At 40.8% G+C, this 17,997-nt stretch overlaps 1 protein-coding gene across 4 annotated transcripts in view; it reads left to right on the forward strand.

Moving 5' to 3' along the window:
* The window catches only part of cntln (centlein, centrosomal protein), a 538,558-nt gene that overhangs the window by 44,911 nt on the left and 475,650 nt on the right, over window positions 1–17,997 (forward strand). For 3 of the 4 annotated variants that reach the window (XM_063048921.1, XM_063048919.1, XM_063048920.1), the window contains exon 4: window positions 17,350–17,434. In XM_063048921.1, coding sequence (XP_062904991.1) covers window positions 17,350–17,434 — 85 coding nt within the window. Of the gene's footprint in view, window positions 1–17,349; window positions 17,435–17,997 lie in introns of those variants that run through there. The other variant, XM_063048922.1, reaches the window with a different exon arrangement.

Raw genomic sequence — 17,997 nt, forward strand, 5'->3', positions numbered from 1 at the left:
TTGGAAGGTCCTTTCCAGTTCCACAACTACCTGACTGCCTAACCAGTTTCTTCTAATCTTACGGAGTAATTTCTTAGGCACTTCAATCAAATCAATATTTCCATCTGCCTTGGTGTCTAACAATATGTGGAAGTGGTGGAGTATGTTGAACTTGGGATAATACATGGCCAAGCTCCTCAAATTCTGTTTGGTCATGCTTACTCTTCGAAATTCAGAGGGCTGATGAAATTAATGCTCTATACACTACTGGTCGAGGGGGGATTGGGCCTCCATTATTGTTCTTTGAGGCCTGTCCCTGGAAAGCTCTAATAGTAGCCGACATCTCATCAAGGGCAACAAAAATGTTTTTTAATGTCATTAATAGATTTAAAAGCTATTCGAGAGGATTTATATAATTAGTAAGTAATTAAAAATGAAGTGAAGGTGCATGAGAAAATAACGTGTATTTAAAGCATTACCTGTTTTAGTCATTTTAAAATGTATACCTGAATCAGGGCCAATCGTTGAAGGAGCTAAAAGTGAATGATCTATATTCACCCTGTTGAAGTGGTCACTACTCCCAGTGACATAGCAGAGGGGTAAATGTATCAGCATTAGAGCTCCACGTTTAACATAGAAGTCTAAGACTTCCTGTGGTGTAAACAGTCAGCAGGTTTCAACATTCATTTGCTTAATTGCTCTAGATTTCTAACAAGCAGAGAATATTAGCTACTTAAGTTTATCATCATCCTATGATATACTTGGTGGCAAACTGTTGATATAAACCTCCAAAGAAATGCATTATATCCATTTACTTCAGCTTAGCAGGTTTTGAGTAAGATTGGTGTAGGTGTGATCTGGCAGGATTAGGTGGGAAGCAGCTAGGAGATAAATAACATCTGATAATTGGGAAACACGAGGAAATCTGCAGATGCTGGAATTTCAAGCATCACACATAAAAGTTGCTGGTGAACGCAGCAGACCGGGCAGCATCTCTAGGAAGAGGTACAGTCGACGTTTTGGGCTGAGACCCTTCGTCAGGACTAACTGAAAGAAGAGCTAGTAAGAGATTTGAAAGTGGGAGGGGGAGGGGGAGATCCAAAATGATAGGTGAAGATAGGAGGGGGAGGGATGGAGCCAAGAGCTGGACAGTTGATTGGCAAAAGGGATATGAGAGGATCATGGGTCAGGAGGCCTAGGGAGAAAGACGAGGGGGGGGGAACCCAGAGGATGGGCAAGGGGTATAGTCAGAGGGACAGAGGGAGAAAAAGGAGAGAGAAATAAATAACAGATGGGGTACGAGGGGGAGGTGGGGCATTAGCGGAAGTTAGAGAAGTCAATGTTCATGCCATCAGGTTGGAGGCTACCCAGACGGAATATAAGGTGTTGTTCCTCCAACCTGAGTGTGGCTTCATCTTGACAGCAGAGGAAGTTGTGGATAGGCAGATCAGAATGGGAATGGGACATGGAATTAAAATGTGTGGCCACTGGGAGATCCTGCTTTCTCTGGCGGACAGAGCCTGATAGCATGAAGATTGACTTCTCAAACTTCCGCTAATGCCCCACCTCCCCCTCGTATCCCATCCGTTATTTATTTGTATACACACATTCTTTTTCTCTCTCCTTTTTCTCCCTCTGTCCCTCTTACTATACCCCTCGCCCATCCTCTGGGCTCCCCCCCCCTTTTCTTTCTCCCTAGGCCTCCTGTCCCATGATCTTCTCATATCCCTTTTGCCAATCAACTGTCCAACTCTTGGCTCCATCCCTCCCCCTCCTGTCTTCACCTATCATTTCGGATCTCCCCCTCCCCCTCCCCCTCCCACTTCCAAATCCCTTACTAGCTCTTCTTTCAGTTAGTCCTGATGAAGGGTCTCGGCCTGAAACATCGACTGTATCTCTTCCTGGAGATGCTGCCTGGTCTGCTAATTGGGAACACAAAATAATCTGCAGATGCAGTTGTCAAAGGAACACTCACAATGCGCTGGAGGAACTCAGCAGGTCAATCAGCATCAGTTGAAAAGATTAGTTGACGTTTCGGGCCGAAACCCTTCGTCAGGACTGAAGGAAGAACTTTGGGGAGGGTTTGAAGAATGCTGGTAGTTGAAAAAAAACAGTAATTTTAAAGACAAAGGGGTGGGGGAGGGGAAGCATAGAGGTGATTGGCAGGAGAACAATGCAAAGTAGTAGAAGGAGGTGGAACTATGAGGGAGGTGACGTAAAATAGGGATAGAGGAAGGGAGGGGGAGGGAATTACCCGAAGTTGGAGAATTCTATGTTCATACCAAGGGGCTGGAGACTACCTCGATGGTATATGAGGTGTTGCTCCTCCAACCTGAGTTTAGCCTCATCATGGCAGTAGAGGAGGCCATGTATGGACATATCTGAATGGGAATGGGAAGCAGAGTTGAAGTGGGTGGCTACCGGGAGATCCTGTCTGTTGTGGCGGACAGAGTGGAGGTGCTCGACGAAGTGGTCCCCCAAGCTGCGTCGGGTTTCACCGATGTAGAGGAGGCCGCACTAGGAGCACCGGATGCAATCGATGACCCCAACAGATTCGCAAGTGAAGTGTTGCCTCACCTGGAAGGACTAATAATAATTGGGAGATGTTTGCAGTGAGAGACTAAGAATTAAGTGTTGACATGTCCCTGTAAGGGTAGGATGCAAAGATGGTGTAGTTTGGAATCCATGGTTAACAGAGCATATTCAAGGTTCATGATGTTTTGCCAACCTTTTTACCTACTCCAGATCATAACATTTTCCTCTCACGTAGCCTTCCCCCTCCCATTTTAAAAAAAATATGTGCCTATTCTAAGATATCTGAAATGTCTCTAATTTTCCTGCCTCTGCCACTGCCTCTGGTAGCACATTCCACACACCTACCTCTCTTTATGTAAAATAAAAAGAGACATCTTTCTTTCTATGACATCCCTTCGATGCTTTTCTCTAATCACCTTAAAATGATGCCATCTTGTATTAGCTATTTCTGCCCTGAGATAAAGTTGCTGCTGTCCACTTTATCTATGCCCCTTATCATCTTATACATTTCTATCAAGTCACCTCTCATCCTTCTTCACTCCAAAGAGATCAGTCCTAGCTCACTTAACCTATCCTCATAAGACATGCTTTCTAATCCAGGCAACATACTGGTAAACAACAGGAATTCTGCAGATGCTGGAAATTCAAGCAACACACATCAAAGTACTGACGAAGGGTCTCGGCCTGAAACGTCGACTGTACCTCTTCCTAGAGATGCTGCCTGGCCTGCTGTGTTCACCAGCAACTTTGATGTGTGTTGCTTGAACATACTGGTAAATCTCTTCTGCACCCTCTCTTAAGCTTTCACATCCTACTTATAATGAAGTGACTAGACCGAACTTTGGTCCTGCCAGAGTTTTATACAGCTGCAACATTACCCACAGTTCTTGAACTCTCTTCCCTGACTGTGTAAGGCCTAAACACTATGCACCTTCTTAATAAACTTATCAACTCGTGCAGCAATTTTGAGGAATCTATGGATGTGGACCCCAAGATCCCTCTGTTCCTCTACACTGCTAAGAATCCTGCATTGACCTTATATTCTGCCTTCAAATTCAGTCTTCCAAACTATCATTTCACATTTTTCCAGATTGAACTTCATCTGCCACTTCTCAGCCCAGCTCTGCATCCTATCAATGTCCTGTTGTAATCTACGACCATCCACACCACCACCAACCTTCGTGTTCTCTGTAAACTTACCAACCTAAACTTAATTTCCCTCATCCAAGTCATTTATATACTATAAATCACAAAAAGCAGGTGTCCCTGAACAGATCTCTACGGAACACCATTGATCACCGACCTCCAGGTGCTCCACCTACTACTACCCTCTAACTTCTGTGGGAAAGCCAATTTTGAATACACATAGCAAAGTTTCCTTGGATTTCATGCCTCCTGACTTTCTGAATGAGGACCTGATGAAAGATCTTGGCCCAAAGCATCAACTGCTTATTCCCCTCCATGGACGCTGCTTGAGCTGCTGAGTTCCTTTAACATTGTGTGAGTTGCTCTGGATTTCCAGTTTCTGCAGAGTCTTTTGGGTTATTGATTAGACCACACCTGGAAGTTCTGGTTGCCATACACAAGAAAGTTGTTACAGCAAGAGACAATGCTGAAGAGATTCACTCAGTTGGTGCCTGGAATGGAGGGATGTAGTAATGAGAGATTGTGCAGGCTGTATTTATTCTCACAGGAATGGGGGAGGCTAAGTGCTGACCTTAAAGAGTTTTATATAATTTAAGGGCGTAAATAGGATAAATAATCTGTCTTTTTCTCACAGTGGGAGAGTCCAGAATCAGGGAGCATAGGCTTAGGCAGGGAGGGAAGAAAATGGACTACAAAGTGAAATCTGGCAGAGTTGCTGCTGACGATCAACACTGGTGCACCTCAGGGGTGTGTGCTTAGCCCCCTACTCTGCTCTCTCTATACCCATGACTGTGTGGCTTGGCATAGCTCAAATGTCATCTATAAATTTGCTCATGATACAACCATTGTTGATAGAATCTCAGATGGAAATGAGTTGCTGTACAGGAGCGAGATATGCCAACTAGTGGAGTGGTGTCGCAGCAACAACCTTGCACTCAATATCAGTAAGACAAAAGAGCTTATTGTGGAGTTCAGGAAGGGTAAGACGAAGGAACACATACCAATCCTCATAGAGGGATCAGAAGTGGAGAGAGTGATCAGTTTCAAGTTCTTGGGTATTAAGATCTCTGAGGGCCTAACCTGGCCCCAACATACTGATGCAGCTACAGAGAAGTCAAGACAGTGTCTATACTTCATTAGGAGTTTGAAGAGATTTAGTATGTCAACAAAAAACTCAAAAACTTCTGTAGATGTACCGTGGAGAACATTCTGACAGGCTGCATCACTGGTATTGAGGGGCTACTGCACAGGACTGAAAGAAGCTGCAAAAGGTTGTAAATCTAGTCGGCTCCATCTTGGGTACTAGCCTACAAAGTACCCATGACATCTTCAAGGCGCGGCGTCTCAGAAAAGCAGCATCCATTATTAAGGACCCCCAGCACCCAGAGCATGCTCTTTTCTCACTGTTACCATCAGGTAGGAGGTACAGAAGCCTGAAGGCACACACTCAGTGATTCAGGAACAGCTTCTTCCCCTCTTCCATCCAACTCCTAAATAGACATTGATCCCGTGAGCACTTCCTCACTTTTTTAATATATATTATTTCTGTTTTTGCACAACTTTTAATCTATTTGTTATACGTATACTATAATTGATTTATTTATTTTAGTTATTTTTTTCATTGCATTGAACTTATGCTGCTAGTTAACAAATTTCATGACACATGCCGGTGATAATAAACCTGATTCTGATTCTAGAATAGTACATTCCTTCCTGATGAGCTTAAACACACTTTATGAGCTTAAACATATTCTGTGCACGTTTTGAACAGAAAGGGTTGGAATTTTACCCCCATGGCAGCCTCCAGTGCACTTGAAACCACAGTCACTGTTGCGGTCTTAAAAACAGTCTTATGAGGAGTGAACCAGAGGAAAGCATCCGGCTGGGTTATTTTTCCTGATTGTGTCCATTGTGATTCTGTGCAGTGGGGGTATTTGCAGACATTTTTAATCTCTCCCTGTTTCAATCTTTCTACCTGCTTTAAGAAGGCCACTATCATCCCAGTACTTAAGAAAAACGAGGTCTTTAATGACAACTGCTCGGTGACTCTGACATCCACTATCTTAAAGTGCTTCAAGAGGCTGGTCGTAGCATGCAATAATTCAGAAGGATGGAGTAACCTCAACCCACTGCAATTCATGTGTCACTGAAGCTGGTCTATGGCAAATACTAACTTCCTAGTCCACTTATCGCTGGAGCATCTGAACGGTAAAGAGACCTACATTACACTACTGCTAATTAACTACAGCTCAGCCTTGAATATCATAACAACAAGCAAACTCAGTCAGCTCCAAGCTCCCAGACCTGACAATCAATACTTCGCTTTGCAACTGTGTCCTCCTGAACAACAGACTGCAATTAGTAAGGATAGATGCCATATCTCTGCCATGATTATTCTCAATACTGGTGCCTCACAAAGCTGTGCCCTCAGCCCACTTCTCTACTCTCTGTACACTCACAACTGTGTGGCCAGATTCTGCCCGAGCTTCATCTGTAAGATTACAGATTATACCACTGTAATGGGTCGTATCTCAAATGATGAGGTCAGCAAAACAAACAAGCTGGCCATTGACTTCAGAAGGTGGGATGGCGCACTTGTTTCTGTTTACAGTGCATCAGTGATACTGAGGTCAAGAGGATTAAGAGTTTCAAGATTTTTGGAGTGAACATTACCAATAGCTTGATCTTGTCCAATTACGTGATGCCAAGGCCAAGAAAGCCTACCAGCGCCTTTAATTCCTTAAGAGGCTAAAGAAATTTGGTTCCCTTTGATTCTCACCAAATTTTATCAATGCACCCTAAAAAGCATCCTATCTGCTACACCTTGGAGTGGCTGCTGTGCTGCTCATGACCACAAAAAACTGCAGGGAGTTGTAGACTTAACTCATCACCTCACGGAAACCTTCATCTCCTCTGTGGACTCTGTCTACACTTCTTGCTGCCTCAGTCAGGCAGCCAACATAAGCAAAGCTCACAGCTACCCTGGACATTCTCTGTTCTCCTCTCTCCCATCAGGTAGAATATACAAAACCTTTAAAGCATGTGCCACCAGGCTCAAGGACAGCTTCAAATCCCACTGTTACAAAACAATTGAATGGTTCCCTAGTAAGATAAGATGGACCCTTTACCTCACAATCGACTTCATTATGATCTTGCATCTTGTCTACTGCACTGCACTTTCTCTGTAATACCCCAAATAATGCACCATACCTCAGCAAGCAGTAGCCAGACTAGCCCATGGGGAGCCAAGTGTAGACTTGGGAGCTGCAAGCCCAGTACGTGACATTCAATGTGGGAAATGAACCTGTCCCAAAACAGCATATTCCCATCATAGTAGTGCCACTCTTCTCTGTACCATTAAGCATATTCGTGTGACATTCTGGTATAAGTTGAGATCACTATTGCCACTGTGGTGAAGAGCAGCAGCAATGTTGTGGTCATTTCTACAATGTTGGGAAGCAGACTATCACGCCTTTTTAGTTAATTGTTGGGTGTTCAGACACACCATTCTCTGTTCTCCTGAAAGCAAAACTCATCACATATTGTGAGGCTCCCTGCGCCACAATCTTCACCCCCCCCCCCCCCCCCGGTGGCCTGGTTGGTTGTTGTACCCATTCCTTCCCCGACTCCTCTTCTAATTTCTCCTCCTCTACTTTTGAGGAATCAGGTATTGCCAGATGTCAGGATATTGGGGGCTATTCCTGACCTGCAGGTCTGGAGTTCCAAGTTTATTACGGAGCAGCTTCAGTCATTCCTGAAGATGAATAGAATAAGACATATTACATCTGCACCCAGCTGCAAATGGTTTGGCAGATAGTTTTGTCCTGAGTTTAAAGAACACACTGTGAGCAGTGTCAGCAGAACACACTGCACTTAACACTGAATCAGAAGCTCGCCAATTTCCTCCTTGTATATTACAATGCAGCACACTCCGCAATGAACAACACAGTGGCTGTGCTGTTCCTGGGTCGTTTCTTGCACTTGCGGTTTGATCTCAAACCCATTCTCAGAAGGAGTTGGCTGGAGAAACAGCTGAGACAAATTGGGGGCTCCTTAAACAAGGAATTTTGATGTTTTACTCCGTGACAAACATTCTTGGCGAGGGAGAACAGAAGTGATCAAAAGTGGGTACTTGGAAAGATTAAGGACAGAACTGGACCACTCTCCTACACAGTGGAGATTGCATCTGATGTTATTTGAAGATGACACATTGATCAATTGATGACAGTGGAGTTAACCGTTAGAAATGAAAGGTGGCAGAGCTTCAAAACCACTTCCTGCAGTCCTGGATTCAACTCCTACAACCACCATGGAGGAGGTCCCAGAACCTGAGATTGTTTCACAGCCATGTCTTACATGCCAAGCAGAGTAACTCCCCTTGTCAGGAAAGACGTTATTCCACAAGAGTAAGATATCTTCCACATCAATTAAATCTTTAGGCCTGAATGGGGCAATTTAAAATTTACCATGCTATGGATGTCTATACAGAAGTTGTATCATATAGTATACTGTGTTTGTGTATGTGTATGTATATATATATATATATATAAACTATATACAAATATGTGTATAAAGATTAAGAGAGCAATGTGATATGTATTTATGTTGAGATACATTGTATATTGAGTTGGAGTTTATAGCTAAGCAGGAAGGAGTGTAGTGATTTAATATTTCAGTAATAAATGAGTAACATTGTAAATATATTTGATTAAGCATTCTTTGTTTACATAGTTCATTATGGGGTTATATATAAGAATACGTGAATGGCGTATGTCATTACACTACCAAGTCATATGTGAATGCCTCATTAAAGTAAAATGCCAGGACTCTTGGCAGTGTGGAGGATCAGAGCGATCTTGGGGTCTGAGTCCATAGGACACTTAAAGCTGCTACGCAGGTTAACTCTGTGGTTAAGAAGACATATGGTGCATTGGCCTTCATCAATCGTGGGATTGAGTTTAAGAGCCGAGAGGTAATGTTGTAGCTATATAAGACCCTGGTCAGACCCCACTTGGAGTACTGTGCTCAATTCTGGTCACCTCATTATAGGAAGGACGTGGAAACCATTGAAAGGATGCAGAGCAGATTTACAAGGATGTTGTCTGGAGTAGGGAGCATGACTTATGAGAGTAGGTTGAGTGAAGTCGGCCTTTTCTTCTTGGAGCGACGGAAGATGAGAGGTGACCTGATAGGGGTGTACAAGGTAATGAGAGGCATTGATTGTGTGGATAGTCAGAGGCTTTTTCCCAGAGCTGAAATGGCTAGCACGAAAGGGCATAGTTTTAAGGTGCTTGGAAGTAGGTACAGAGGAGATTTCAGGGGTAAGATTTTTTTTATGCAGAGAGTAGTGAGTGTGTGGAATGGGCTGCCAGCAGTGGTGGTAGAAGTGGAAACGATAGGGTCGTTTAAGAGACGTCACATGCCAGTGATGATAAGCCTGATTCTGATTCTGGATACATGGAGCTTAGAAAAATAGAGGGCCATGGGTAAGCCTAGGTAGTTCTAAGGTAAGGACATGTTCGGCACAGCTTTGTGGGCCGAAGGGCCTGTATTGTACTGTAGGTTTTCTATGTTTCTATGAAGTAGACAGGTTTTTCCAGGCTCTCATGTTTTTTTCAATTAATTTTTGTAATTAAAAAACATATCACCTGGTACTGATTCTTGTGCCGTCACTGTAATTATGACTTACCATTTTGAAAATTACCCATTTATCCCAATTTTCTGTTTTCTGTAAAGTATCCCAGACTGGATTAAGTATCTGGGAGGGATATGGAAGACTATAGGTGTGAGTGGAAAGGTGCTAGGTAGAATAACCACAGCACAGAAACAAGCTCTACTTTGGCATGGACTAGATAAGCTGAAGGGCCTGTTTCTGTGCTGTAGTGCTCTATGAATCTCCATTGTTGTAGTACCCAAATTACTGTGACCTCATGCAATAACCTTTGTGTGGCATATTATGAAATGCGCTTTTGAAGATCCAAGTACCATGCAACACAAGAGGTTCTGCTGATGCTGCAAATCCAAAGTACAAACGTTTGTAAAACACGCACAAAATGCCGGAGGACTTCCACTGATTGAGAATCAGAACAACTGCAGATGCTGGAGTAAAAACAGAAAATATTGAAAATATTGAATAGGTCAGACATAATTATGGAAAAAGAATCAGTGAACACTTTAGGTCAAAGACTTTTAATCAGAACTGGAAAAAATAGAAAATTGATTAGAAGTAGGATTAAGAATTGAAATGATGTTTCTGTGATGTTTTTTACCCTGAAGCATGACTTCCCTCAACCATAGATGACAATGCATTTAAATGTGCCTATCCTATTTCTTGCACTTCTCCTTTCCACTCCTCTAACTTGAAGTAAGAACGAAGATTTGCGTTCTTCACTTTCCATCCACTAGCCTGTAAATTTAACAGATCATCCTCTTCAAATTCCATCACATTTAATAAGATTCCACCAGTACACATCTTCTCTCCTTTCCTTTCGGCATTCTGAAGGAACCATTCTCTCCACAGCTCCAACATGTAGCTCTTACTCTGATTTTATTTCCCTGCAGATGCCACTTAAATCAGTTGATATTTTCAGTATTCTCTTGTTTCAGATTTCCACCAGCTGCTATGTTCACTGTTCTGATGTTTTACTTGCCTTATTTGTCTCCCTTATGCTCCTCTTGACAGATCTGCTATGGTTAGAAATGATTCATGACTCTCTCTCAGATGCCTCCAGAAGGATTTATGTCACCTGGATCATCTTGATCACCATATCACAGATGTTCTTGTTTTTTTCTCCATTCTACCTCTCTCTGGAATTTTAAGCAAATTTGTTTTTTTTAAATTTTTCTAATTTTGATGAAGGGTCATTGACCTGATACATTAATTCGGTTGCTTCTCTACAGATGGTGCTTGATTTGCAGAGCATCTGCAGAATTTTCTGTTTCTGTTTACCCAATGACATTTGTGAAGATAGTTGGTCAATAGGTTCCTGCTTTATGTCTCCTTTCTTGCATATGCTGGGACTGCCAGAATCTGGGGAATTTTGGAAGATTATAACTTGTGTCTATTTTATGCTGAGACTTCAGAATATTGGCCGTTAGTGCAAAGTGTGATGTAGTACAGAAGCAAACACTTTGGTTTAAGGAGTCTGCCCTCATCATCAAGCACTCATTTTATATTAATCCTATGCTAATCATTTTATTCTCTGCACAATCCCATCCACTCCCCTCCAGGTTGTACTGCTCATTTACATACCATAGGCAATTTACAGTGGCTAATTAACCTACTAATCTGCACATTTGGGTATGTGGGAGGAAATCCACAATGTCAAAGAGAGAACACGTCAACACTATACAGTGAACACAGGCAGCAGGATTGAACCCAAGTTGCTGGAACTGTGAGGGAGCAGTTTTACCAGCTGCACTGCTGTTCCATTATTTTAGGGATCTGCCAGCTCCTTTATTTAGCCAAATTCATCTTCTTTAATCGTTTAAATTTCTTCCTCTTCACTTGGATTTTCTACTATTATTGGTGTTTAATGCCGTAGAGACATTAAAATATTGGTTTAAAGTTTCCTTCCATTCTTTCCCAATCTCATTCTCTGAGGGATTAATGTTTATATTATCAATCTGTTACTTTCTACACATCTGTATAAGATTTTCGGTATCTGAGTCATGAGATCACAGGATGATTACAGAATTAATGGCCATTGAAATCTGTACTGGCTGAATGCAAGAACAAAATGGATGGTCATTGCACTAGCCTCTTCACATACCCTGCACATATTTTCCTTTCAGATATTTATCCAGTTCCCTTGTGAATGACACAATTAAAAATTCGCTATCCCTAAACCTGGTGGTGCCTTCTGAGTGTGAACAACTTGCAGTATAATCAGTTTTTCTCGTTTTGGTACTTCTATGGATTCCCTTCATTCTACAGTCCCTAATTCTTTGTCAGTGGGAACAATTTCCCTCTTCCGTCTCTACCACTGGAAAATATGAAATACCTCTAAAAGATTCTATTTATATCATTCAAGCAGAATAACCCCAGATTTTCTATTTTGTCTACAAAACTAAAATCCTTCATTTCTGGAAACATTTTGGGAAACCTCTTCTGTACCCTGTCCATAAAGTTGAGAACTTTCCCATACTGTGGCACTTAGACAGGGATATCTTTGCAACCAAATCAGTGATTATTGTGGTTTACCTTTTGCTTCTATATAGCTCAGAATATTATATGTGTTATTTAAAATATTACTTCAATCTATTCTGCTACTTTCAACATAACTGAGCAGGTATACCTCCAAATATGTTTTCACTTTTTTCCCCCCAGAATTGTGCTTTTTACTTTAAATTGTTTGTTCTCATCTTCCTTATATATTCTCAAATGCAAAATATCAGATTAGTTAGCATTAAATTTTATCTGAGTTCTTCGCACACAATGCCTGAATCAGTTGTTGAACAACAACAAACAATGGCAGGCTTTCAGTCTCCACCTATGATGCCATGATTTCATTAAAAGGTTACAGTACACTGTATGTTACCTTTTTTAGGTTTTTTGTAAGGTATAAAAACAGCACTGTTTCTCCTCGGGGTTCACTATGATTCCAAAATTTTCATCATCCTTTAAATATAGAATTATGCCCTGTGCACCCAAGTCCAACTCACTAATATATAAATGAATACAAATACATATATACACACACACTCACATTCACACTCACTCTATCTTTCTCTTTTATTCAGTGGTTTGGAAGGTCAAATAGGGGTAGGTAAGCTTGATTTCATGGATTGAGGCATAGGATATAAGTGCTGGGATGCTATGTTACAGTTTTGCAAAGCATTGATAGCATTGGGTATTGTTGGCTGTTTTGGTTGAAATACTATAGAAGCATGTGATTGCATTGAAGATAAAAGTGAAGTGGAGATTCACCAAGATATGCCTGCACTGAAGGACTTCAGTTATGGGTGAGGATTAGATAGGTAGGATTGTTTTCCATGGAGTGGAAGCTGAATGGTGCCTGGTGGAAGAATGTAAGATTTTGAGAGACACAGGGTAGAGTGTCAATTTTTTTTTTGCGTGGAAGGGATATCAAAAATGAGACGGCATAGTTTTGAAGTAAGAAGTGGAAGCTTTAAAGGGCTGTAGTTTTTTATACACAGAGGACGGTTGAAATTTGCAGCACAATGTCATTGGAGGTGATGGAGTTATAGAGTTACAGCAGGGAAATTGGCCCTTCAAACTAGCCAGTCTGATTGGCCATCAGTCATTAACTTGTACTAATCATACGTTAATCTCAAGCAGAAAACAAGCTGCTGAAGGAACTCAGTGGAAGTGGAGGCATGGTGAATGTATTGGGTGGACATTCTGCATGACTGAGATTGTAAAGGGGAGATGGCCAGTGTAAAATTGTGAGGAGGATGGATGCGGCTGGAACTGGCAAGCAATAGCTAGATCTCGGTAATTAGGTGTTGATAGATAGATGGAGCCAAGTCAGGAAGGGAGGGGATAGCAATATAGGTTAGGAGGTGACAGTGAAGACAATAAACAGTTGGAAATTGTAATCTGATAAGCAGGGAATGTGATGAGGGGTATCAGATAAGGAAGAGATGTCAAGCAAATGGAAGAAGAACAGAGTGGAAGGATAGGGACCGAAAGGGTAGAGTAAGTAACAGGTAGATGGAACCAGGTTGGGAGGGAAAAGAAACTAGGAAACAAGGGAGCAGATGACTGTGTTGGGATTTAGAAGAAGGGAGTGTGCAGGAGGACTAGAGTGGATAAGAAAGAGAGAGAAAGAAGTAGAAGGTGCAGGTTAGCTGAAATTAGAGAACTCCCTACTTGCGCCATGGGGTTATAGGCTGTCCAGGTGGAATATGAAGTTCTGTTCCTCTGGTTTGTGTGTGGCCTCATGGCAATGGAGCAGATATGGCATTGTGGGAATGAGGAGGGGAGTTGAAATGGCTTGCAGCCAGGAATTTAAGATTGTGACAGAGCTCAGTTAATCAATCACGTAGTCTGCACTTGGCCTCATTCGTGCAGAGGAGGCCACATCGAAAGCACAAAATTCAATAAACAAGATTAGACAGGGTGCACGTAAACCTTTGCCTCACCTGCTAGTGCATTTATGACCCTGGAAGATGCCTGGGGAGAGGGTGGGATCTATGGTGAAAGATGAGTGAATGTGCGAGTTTTGGACAGTTGTCCCTGCAGAAAGTAAAGGATGGTGGGAGGGAAAAGATGTGATTGGTTAGACTTGATTTAACGAATTCAGGCATATTTTCTTTCCCTCTCTTTGTTCCGTTATTCAAAGGTTTCAAAGGTACATTTAATGTCATAGAAATGTATACAATACGCATCCTGAAATACACATTCTTTTTCTTTGCAACCATCCACAAAAACAGAGGAATGTCCCAAAGAATGAATGACAGTTAAATGTTAGAACCCTAAAGCCCCCACACCAGCAAAAAAGGTACTGGCATCCCCCACCAAGCACTCAAGTGTGCAGCAAAGCATCAATAAAGACACAGACTTGCAGTACCCTAAAGACTACTCATTCACCTGGTAATTCAACATTCTCTCTCCCTAGTAAGGGAAAAAGAAATGTCCCCATTTCACAGCAAGAGGGGAGACATAACAAACAATTCGCTGATTTACAATATTAAAAGTTTGTTGCATTGCTTTTTCCGAGCTCTGTGCCCAAAGAACCTGGGTCTCTGGGTACAACGCCAGCAGCCAGCTTGCTGCTTACAATTTTCCATTTCCCACGACACATCAGATGGTGGCACCGACCTTGAGTCTATCCACCTCCAGAGCCACGAAATCCCGAAACTCGGAAGGCGCACTAGTCTTCTAGGCTGTGTCCTTGGTATATCGAATAGCGGCCAGTCATGGGACCCTGAGAGCAGGTCCCATTCCCACAAAGAACCGAAGTCAGCATCTTCAAAAGAACCCTGAAAGGGAAAAATAGAGATATTAAAGATAGAAATATCTTTGTTCTTTTCTGGCTTTCAAAATTCTCCAGTTGTTTTGGCTTACTACAGGTTGAGCATCCCTTCTCCAAAAATCAAAAATCTGAAAACCTCTGAAATCTGAATTTTATTTATGAATGCTAACATGACGCTACAAATGGATAATTCCACAAGGCATTGGGAAGGTTCTCAGGTGATGCACATATCTCTGCTCACCACAGACAGTTCTAAGAAATGACCTCACATACCCGGAGTAAGATCCTGTTACTGCAAGTATGTTTTCCATAGTCATCATAGCCAGACCTTTGTGCGTTACTCACAGTGACTACCATGTGTTTTGTGCTTGTTCTCTGCTCTGTGCTGTGAAAGTCTTTTTGAAAATGTCAAATAAGCCTGCAGTTACTCCTATGAGTATTCGTGAAAAGAAAAAGAGGAAGCATTTATGTTTATCTATAACACAAAGTTAAGTTGTTGAAAAACTTGACAGCGGTGTAAGTGGAAGCATCTGACAGAGGAGTATGGGTTGGAGCAACAATCATCTACGACCTGAAGAAACACCAAGGACAAACTGTTGAAGTTCTATGCTGAACAGAAGTTAATGAAAAATAGAAAAACACTGCAAAAAGTGAAAAATGAAGATCTTGATGTGTATTAAAAGAGTGGATTTGTCATCGTTGCAATGAAGAAATGCTGCTTAATGGTATGCTGATCATGAAACAAGCAAAGATCTATTATGATAAACTGAAAATTGAAGGTAATTATGAATATTCAGCAGGCTGGTTGCAGAAATTTAAGAAAAGGCATGGCATTACATTTTTAAGATTTGTCGTGATAAAGTGTCTGCTGATCAGAGAAATTGAAGAGCTAGAGCAGTGTGCATTCATAACAGAATGAAAAATTATTTCAGTTCTTAAAATCAAAGATTGCTATGATAAGAAACATGTGTTAATGAGACAACATTAGAAGAAAGATTAAAAAAAAAGTCATCCAGCACAGTGCCTCCTCATCCCGAGAGTATCTACTTCCAGGTCCCTCAACCACTTCTGATGTTCTTCCTCACAGTGATGTCAATGTTGGTGTACCTTCTCCCTCAAGTTTCTCAGACTTGTTGTCGTTATAATGTTTGGTGCTGCTATTACCTATTATCTTTTGTAAGTGAAGATGATCACATTTTGGTAATTACAAAACATTTTTGCATGAAATCTGAATTTCATGTTCACCTAAAATCCAATGTTTGAGTGTAGCATGACCATCATAATTCCGTTAAAAATAAAATGTTAACCTTTATCAGTTTTCATTATATTTAACCTGTGATTAAATTCAGTCTTTTGTTTTTATACCTTTAAATAAAACTGAAGAAAATGGTAAAATACAAATACAGTGTACTGTAACCTTTCAATCAAAATTCAGCATCGTAGGTGGAGGCCGAAAGCCTGCTGTTGTTTGTTGTTGAACAGTTGATTCGGGTATTCTTCCGATGCTGCTGTGCTGCTGTGCTGCTTCTGTTACACTGCACACATATTTTCATTATATTAATGGTATGTAATAATATTTATTGTTAAGTACATATGTGTGATGAGCAAGTGTAAGACAAAGACTGCTTACCGGAACACACAAGTTCAGAGTCAGGCATGATGGCAATGCCAAACAGCCACTGACTGTCCACCTGGTCTGCTAAGGTAGTGACAGCTCAGTTCAATGCAGACATTATTGTTTCATGCACAAAATTTTTTAAATATATAAAACTTCAGTGTATATAAGCTGTATATGTAATGTAAGTGGAACTTGTGTTTAGACTTGTGTCCCATTCCCAAGCTATCTCATTATTTCGATGTAAGTATACCAAAGCCAAAAAAATCCAAAATCCAAAACACTTCTGGCCCCAAGCATTTCTGATAAAAGGTGGTTAACCTGTACTAATATTAACACTATTAACTAATATTAATTTATTTTCTTTTGATTTGATAACCTGCTATAATGCCACTCTTAGTAACAGTAACCATGTGACTGCTGGATTATTTAGTTAGGGAATAATATAAGAATATTTCTAAATGCATGTCCAGACCCATCAATATACTTGACATTTAACTTTCTCAGTACAAGAAGAAATAAAGCTGATGAAAACAATTTCCCATGAATGGAGAAATATAAAACAAAATGTTGTTAGCCATAGATGGTTCATTCTTAATTCCTTGATGAAATATACTTTTGTTGAGAGTACTGAAACATTTCCTTAAATATCTGCCACTGCTTAACTATAGCCTTAACTTTTGATCAGTTCACCAGTCAACTAAGTTAACTCTCTTTTCATAACTTTTGCAATTGCTTCTAAGTTTAGCATGTTAACTTTAGACCCAAGTTTCCCATTCTGAAACTAATGTGAGATTCTATGTATTATGCTCATTTTCTCTTGGTAGATTTTTATGATGAGATCATTAATTAATACTTCATAACATATGGCCATATTTAAAAGAGCATTTTCTGTAGTTCAATTGTTAATTTCTTGTTCTAAGAAGCTGTCCTGAATATACTCCATCATGAATCCCTTCCCCCCTTTTATCCTTGTCGGTTTGATTTGTACACTCTATGTGAAGATTCACTTCCAAATGTTGTTCTAGTCATTGCAAAGTTGACAGTTTAGTTGTAATAGATTAGACATTGCGTGATGCAGCTAATACGTACAGTAAGATATTCACTATTTGCTGACTTGTCTCTTGTCTTAAGGGAAAAACAGAAAACTGAAGCCAAGGACAGGAAGGTTTTAGACATTCTTCAAGTTAAGGATGACAAGATTTTAGAACTTGAGGAGGTAAGGACATTGAAATATTTGTTTCTCTTCTGAAATACTGAAATAACTGCTGGACATGGAAAGAATTACTTGTATTCTTTTCAAATGCTTTAAAAAGGGATAGGTAATAGTAATTGGACATTAAATGGTTGATTTTCCTGTGTATTTTGCAAAAGGAAACCTAAACATTGACGACTAGAGTATTGCTAGGGCTTCTGCAGGTCTCTTGTACTTTCAATGGCATTATTTATGTAAAATTTCTATAATTGGATTTCATGACATTGAATACAGAAGTAGATTAAACTAGACAACCGGGTGACCCGTTGGGGCACCCTTTGAGAGAAAGGTAGTGCAGTCTGATGTGATGTGCTTTGGAAATTAGAGAAACAGTTTATTAAAGAAGAAAGATGCATAGCAAGACAAATATAGCTCCTCCTCGTTTAACAAAGGACACTTTTGATAACAACATTTCCGGTTCATCTGACACCCTTCAAGAATACGCTAACGTTTTCATTTCTTTTTCCCCGGCTTAAAGCCACATACAGCTGACCATGCTGGAATACCGGTTTCTCCAAATAAACCAA

This window comes from Mobula hypostoma, chromosome 5, assembly GCF_963921235.1.
Source record: "Mobula hypostoma chromosome 5, sMobHyp1.1, whole genome shotgun sequence".
NCBI classification, from domain to species: Eukaryota; Metazoa; Chordata; class Chondrichthyes; order Myliobatiformes; family Myliobatidae; genus Mobula; species Mobula hypostoma.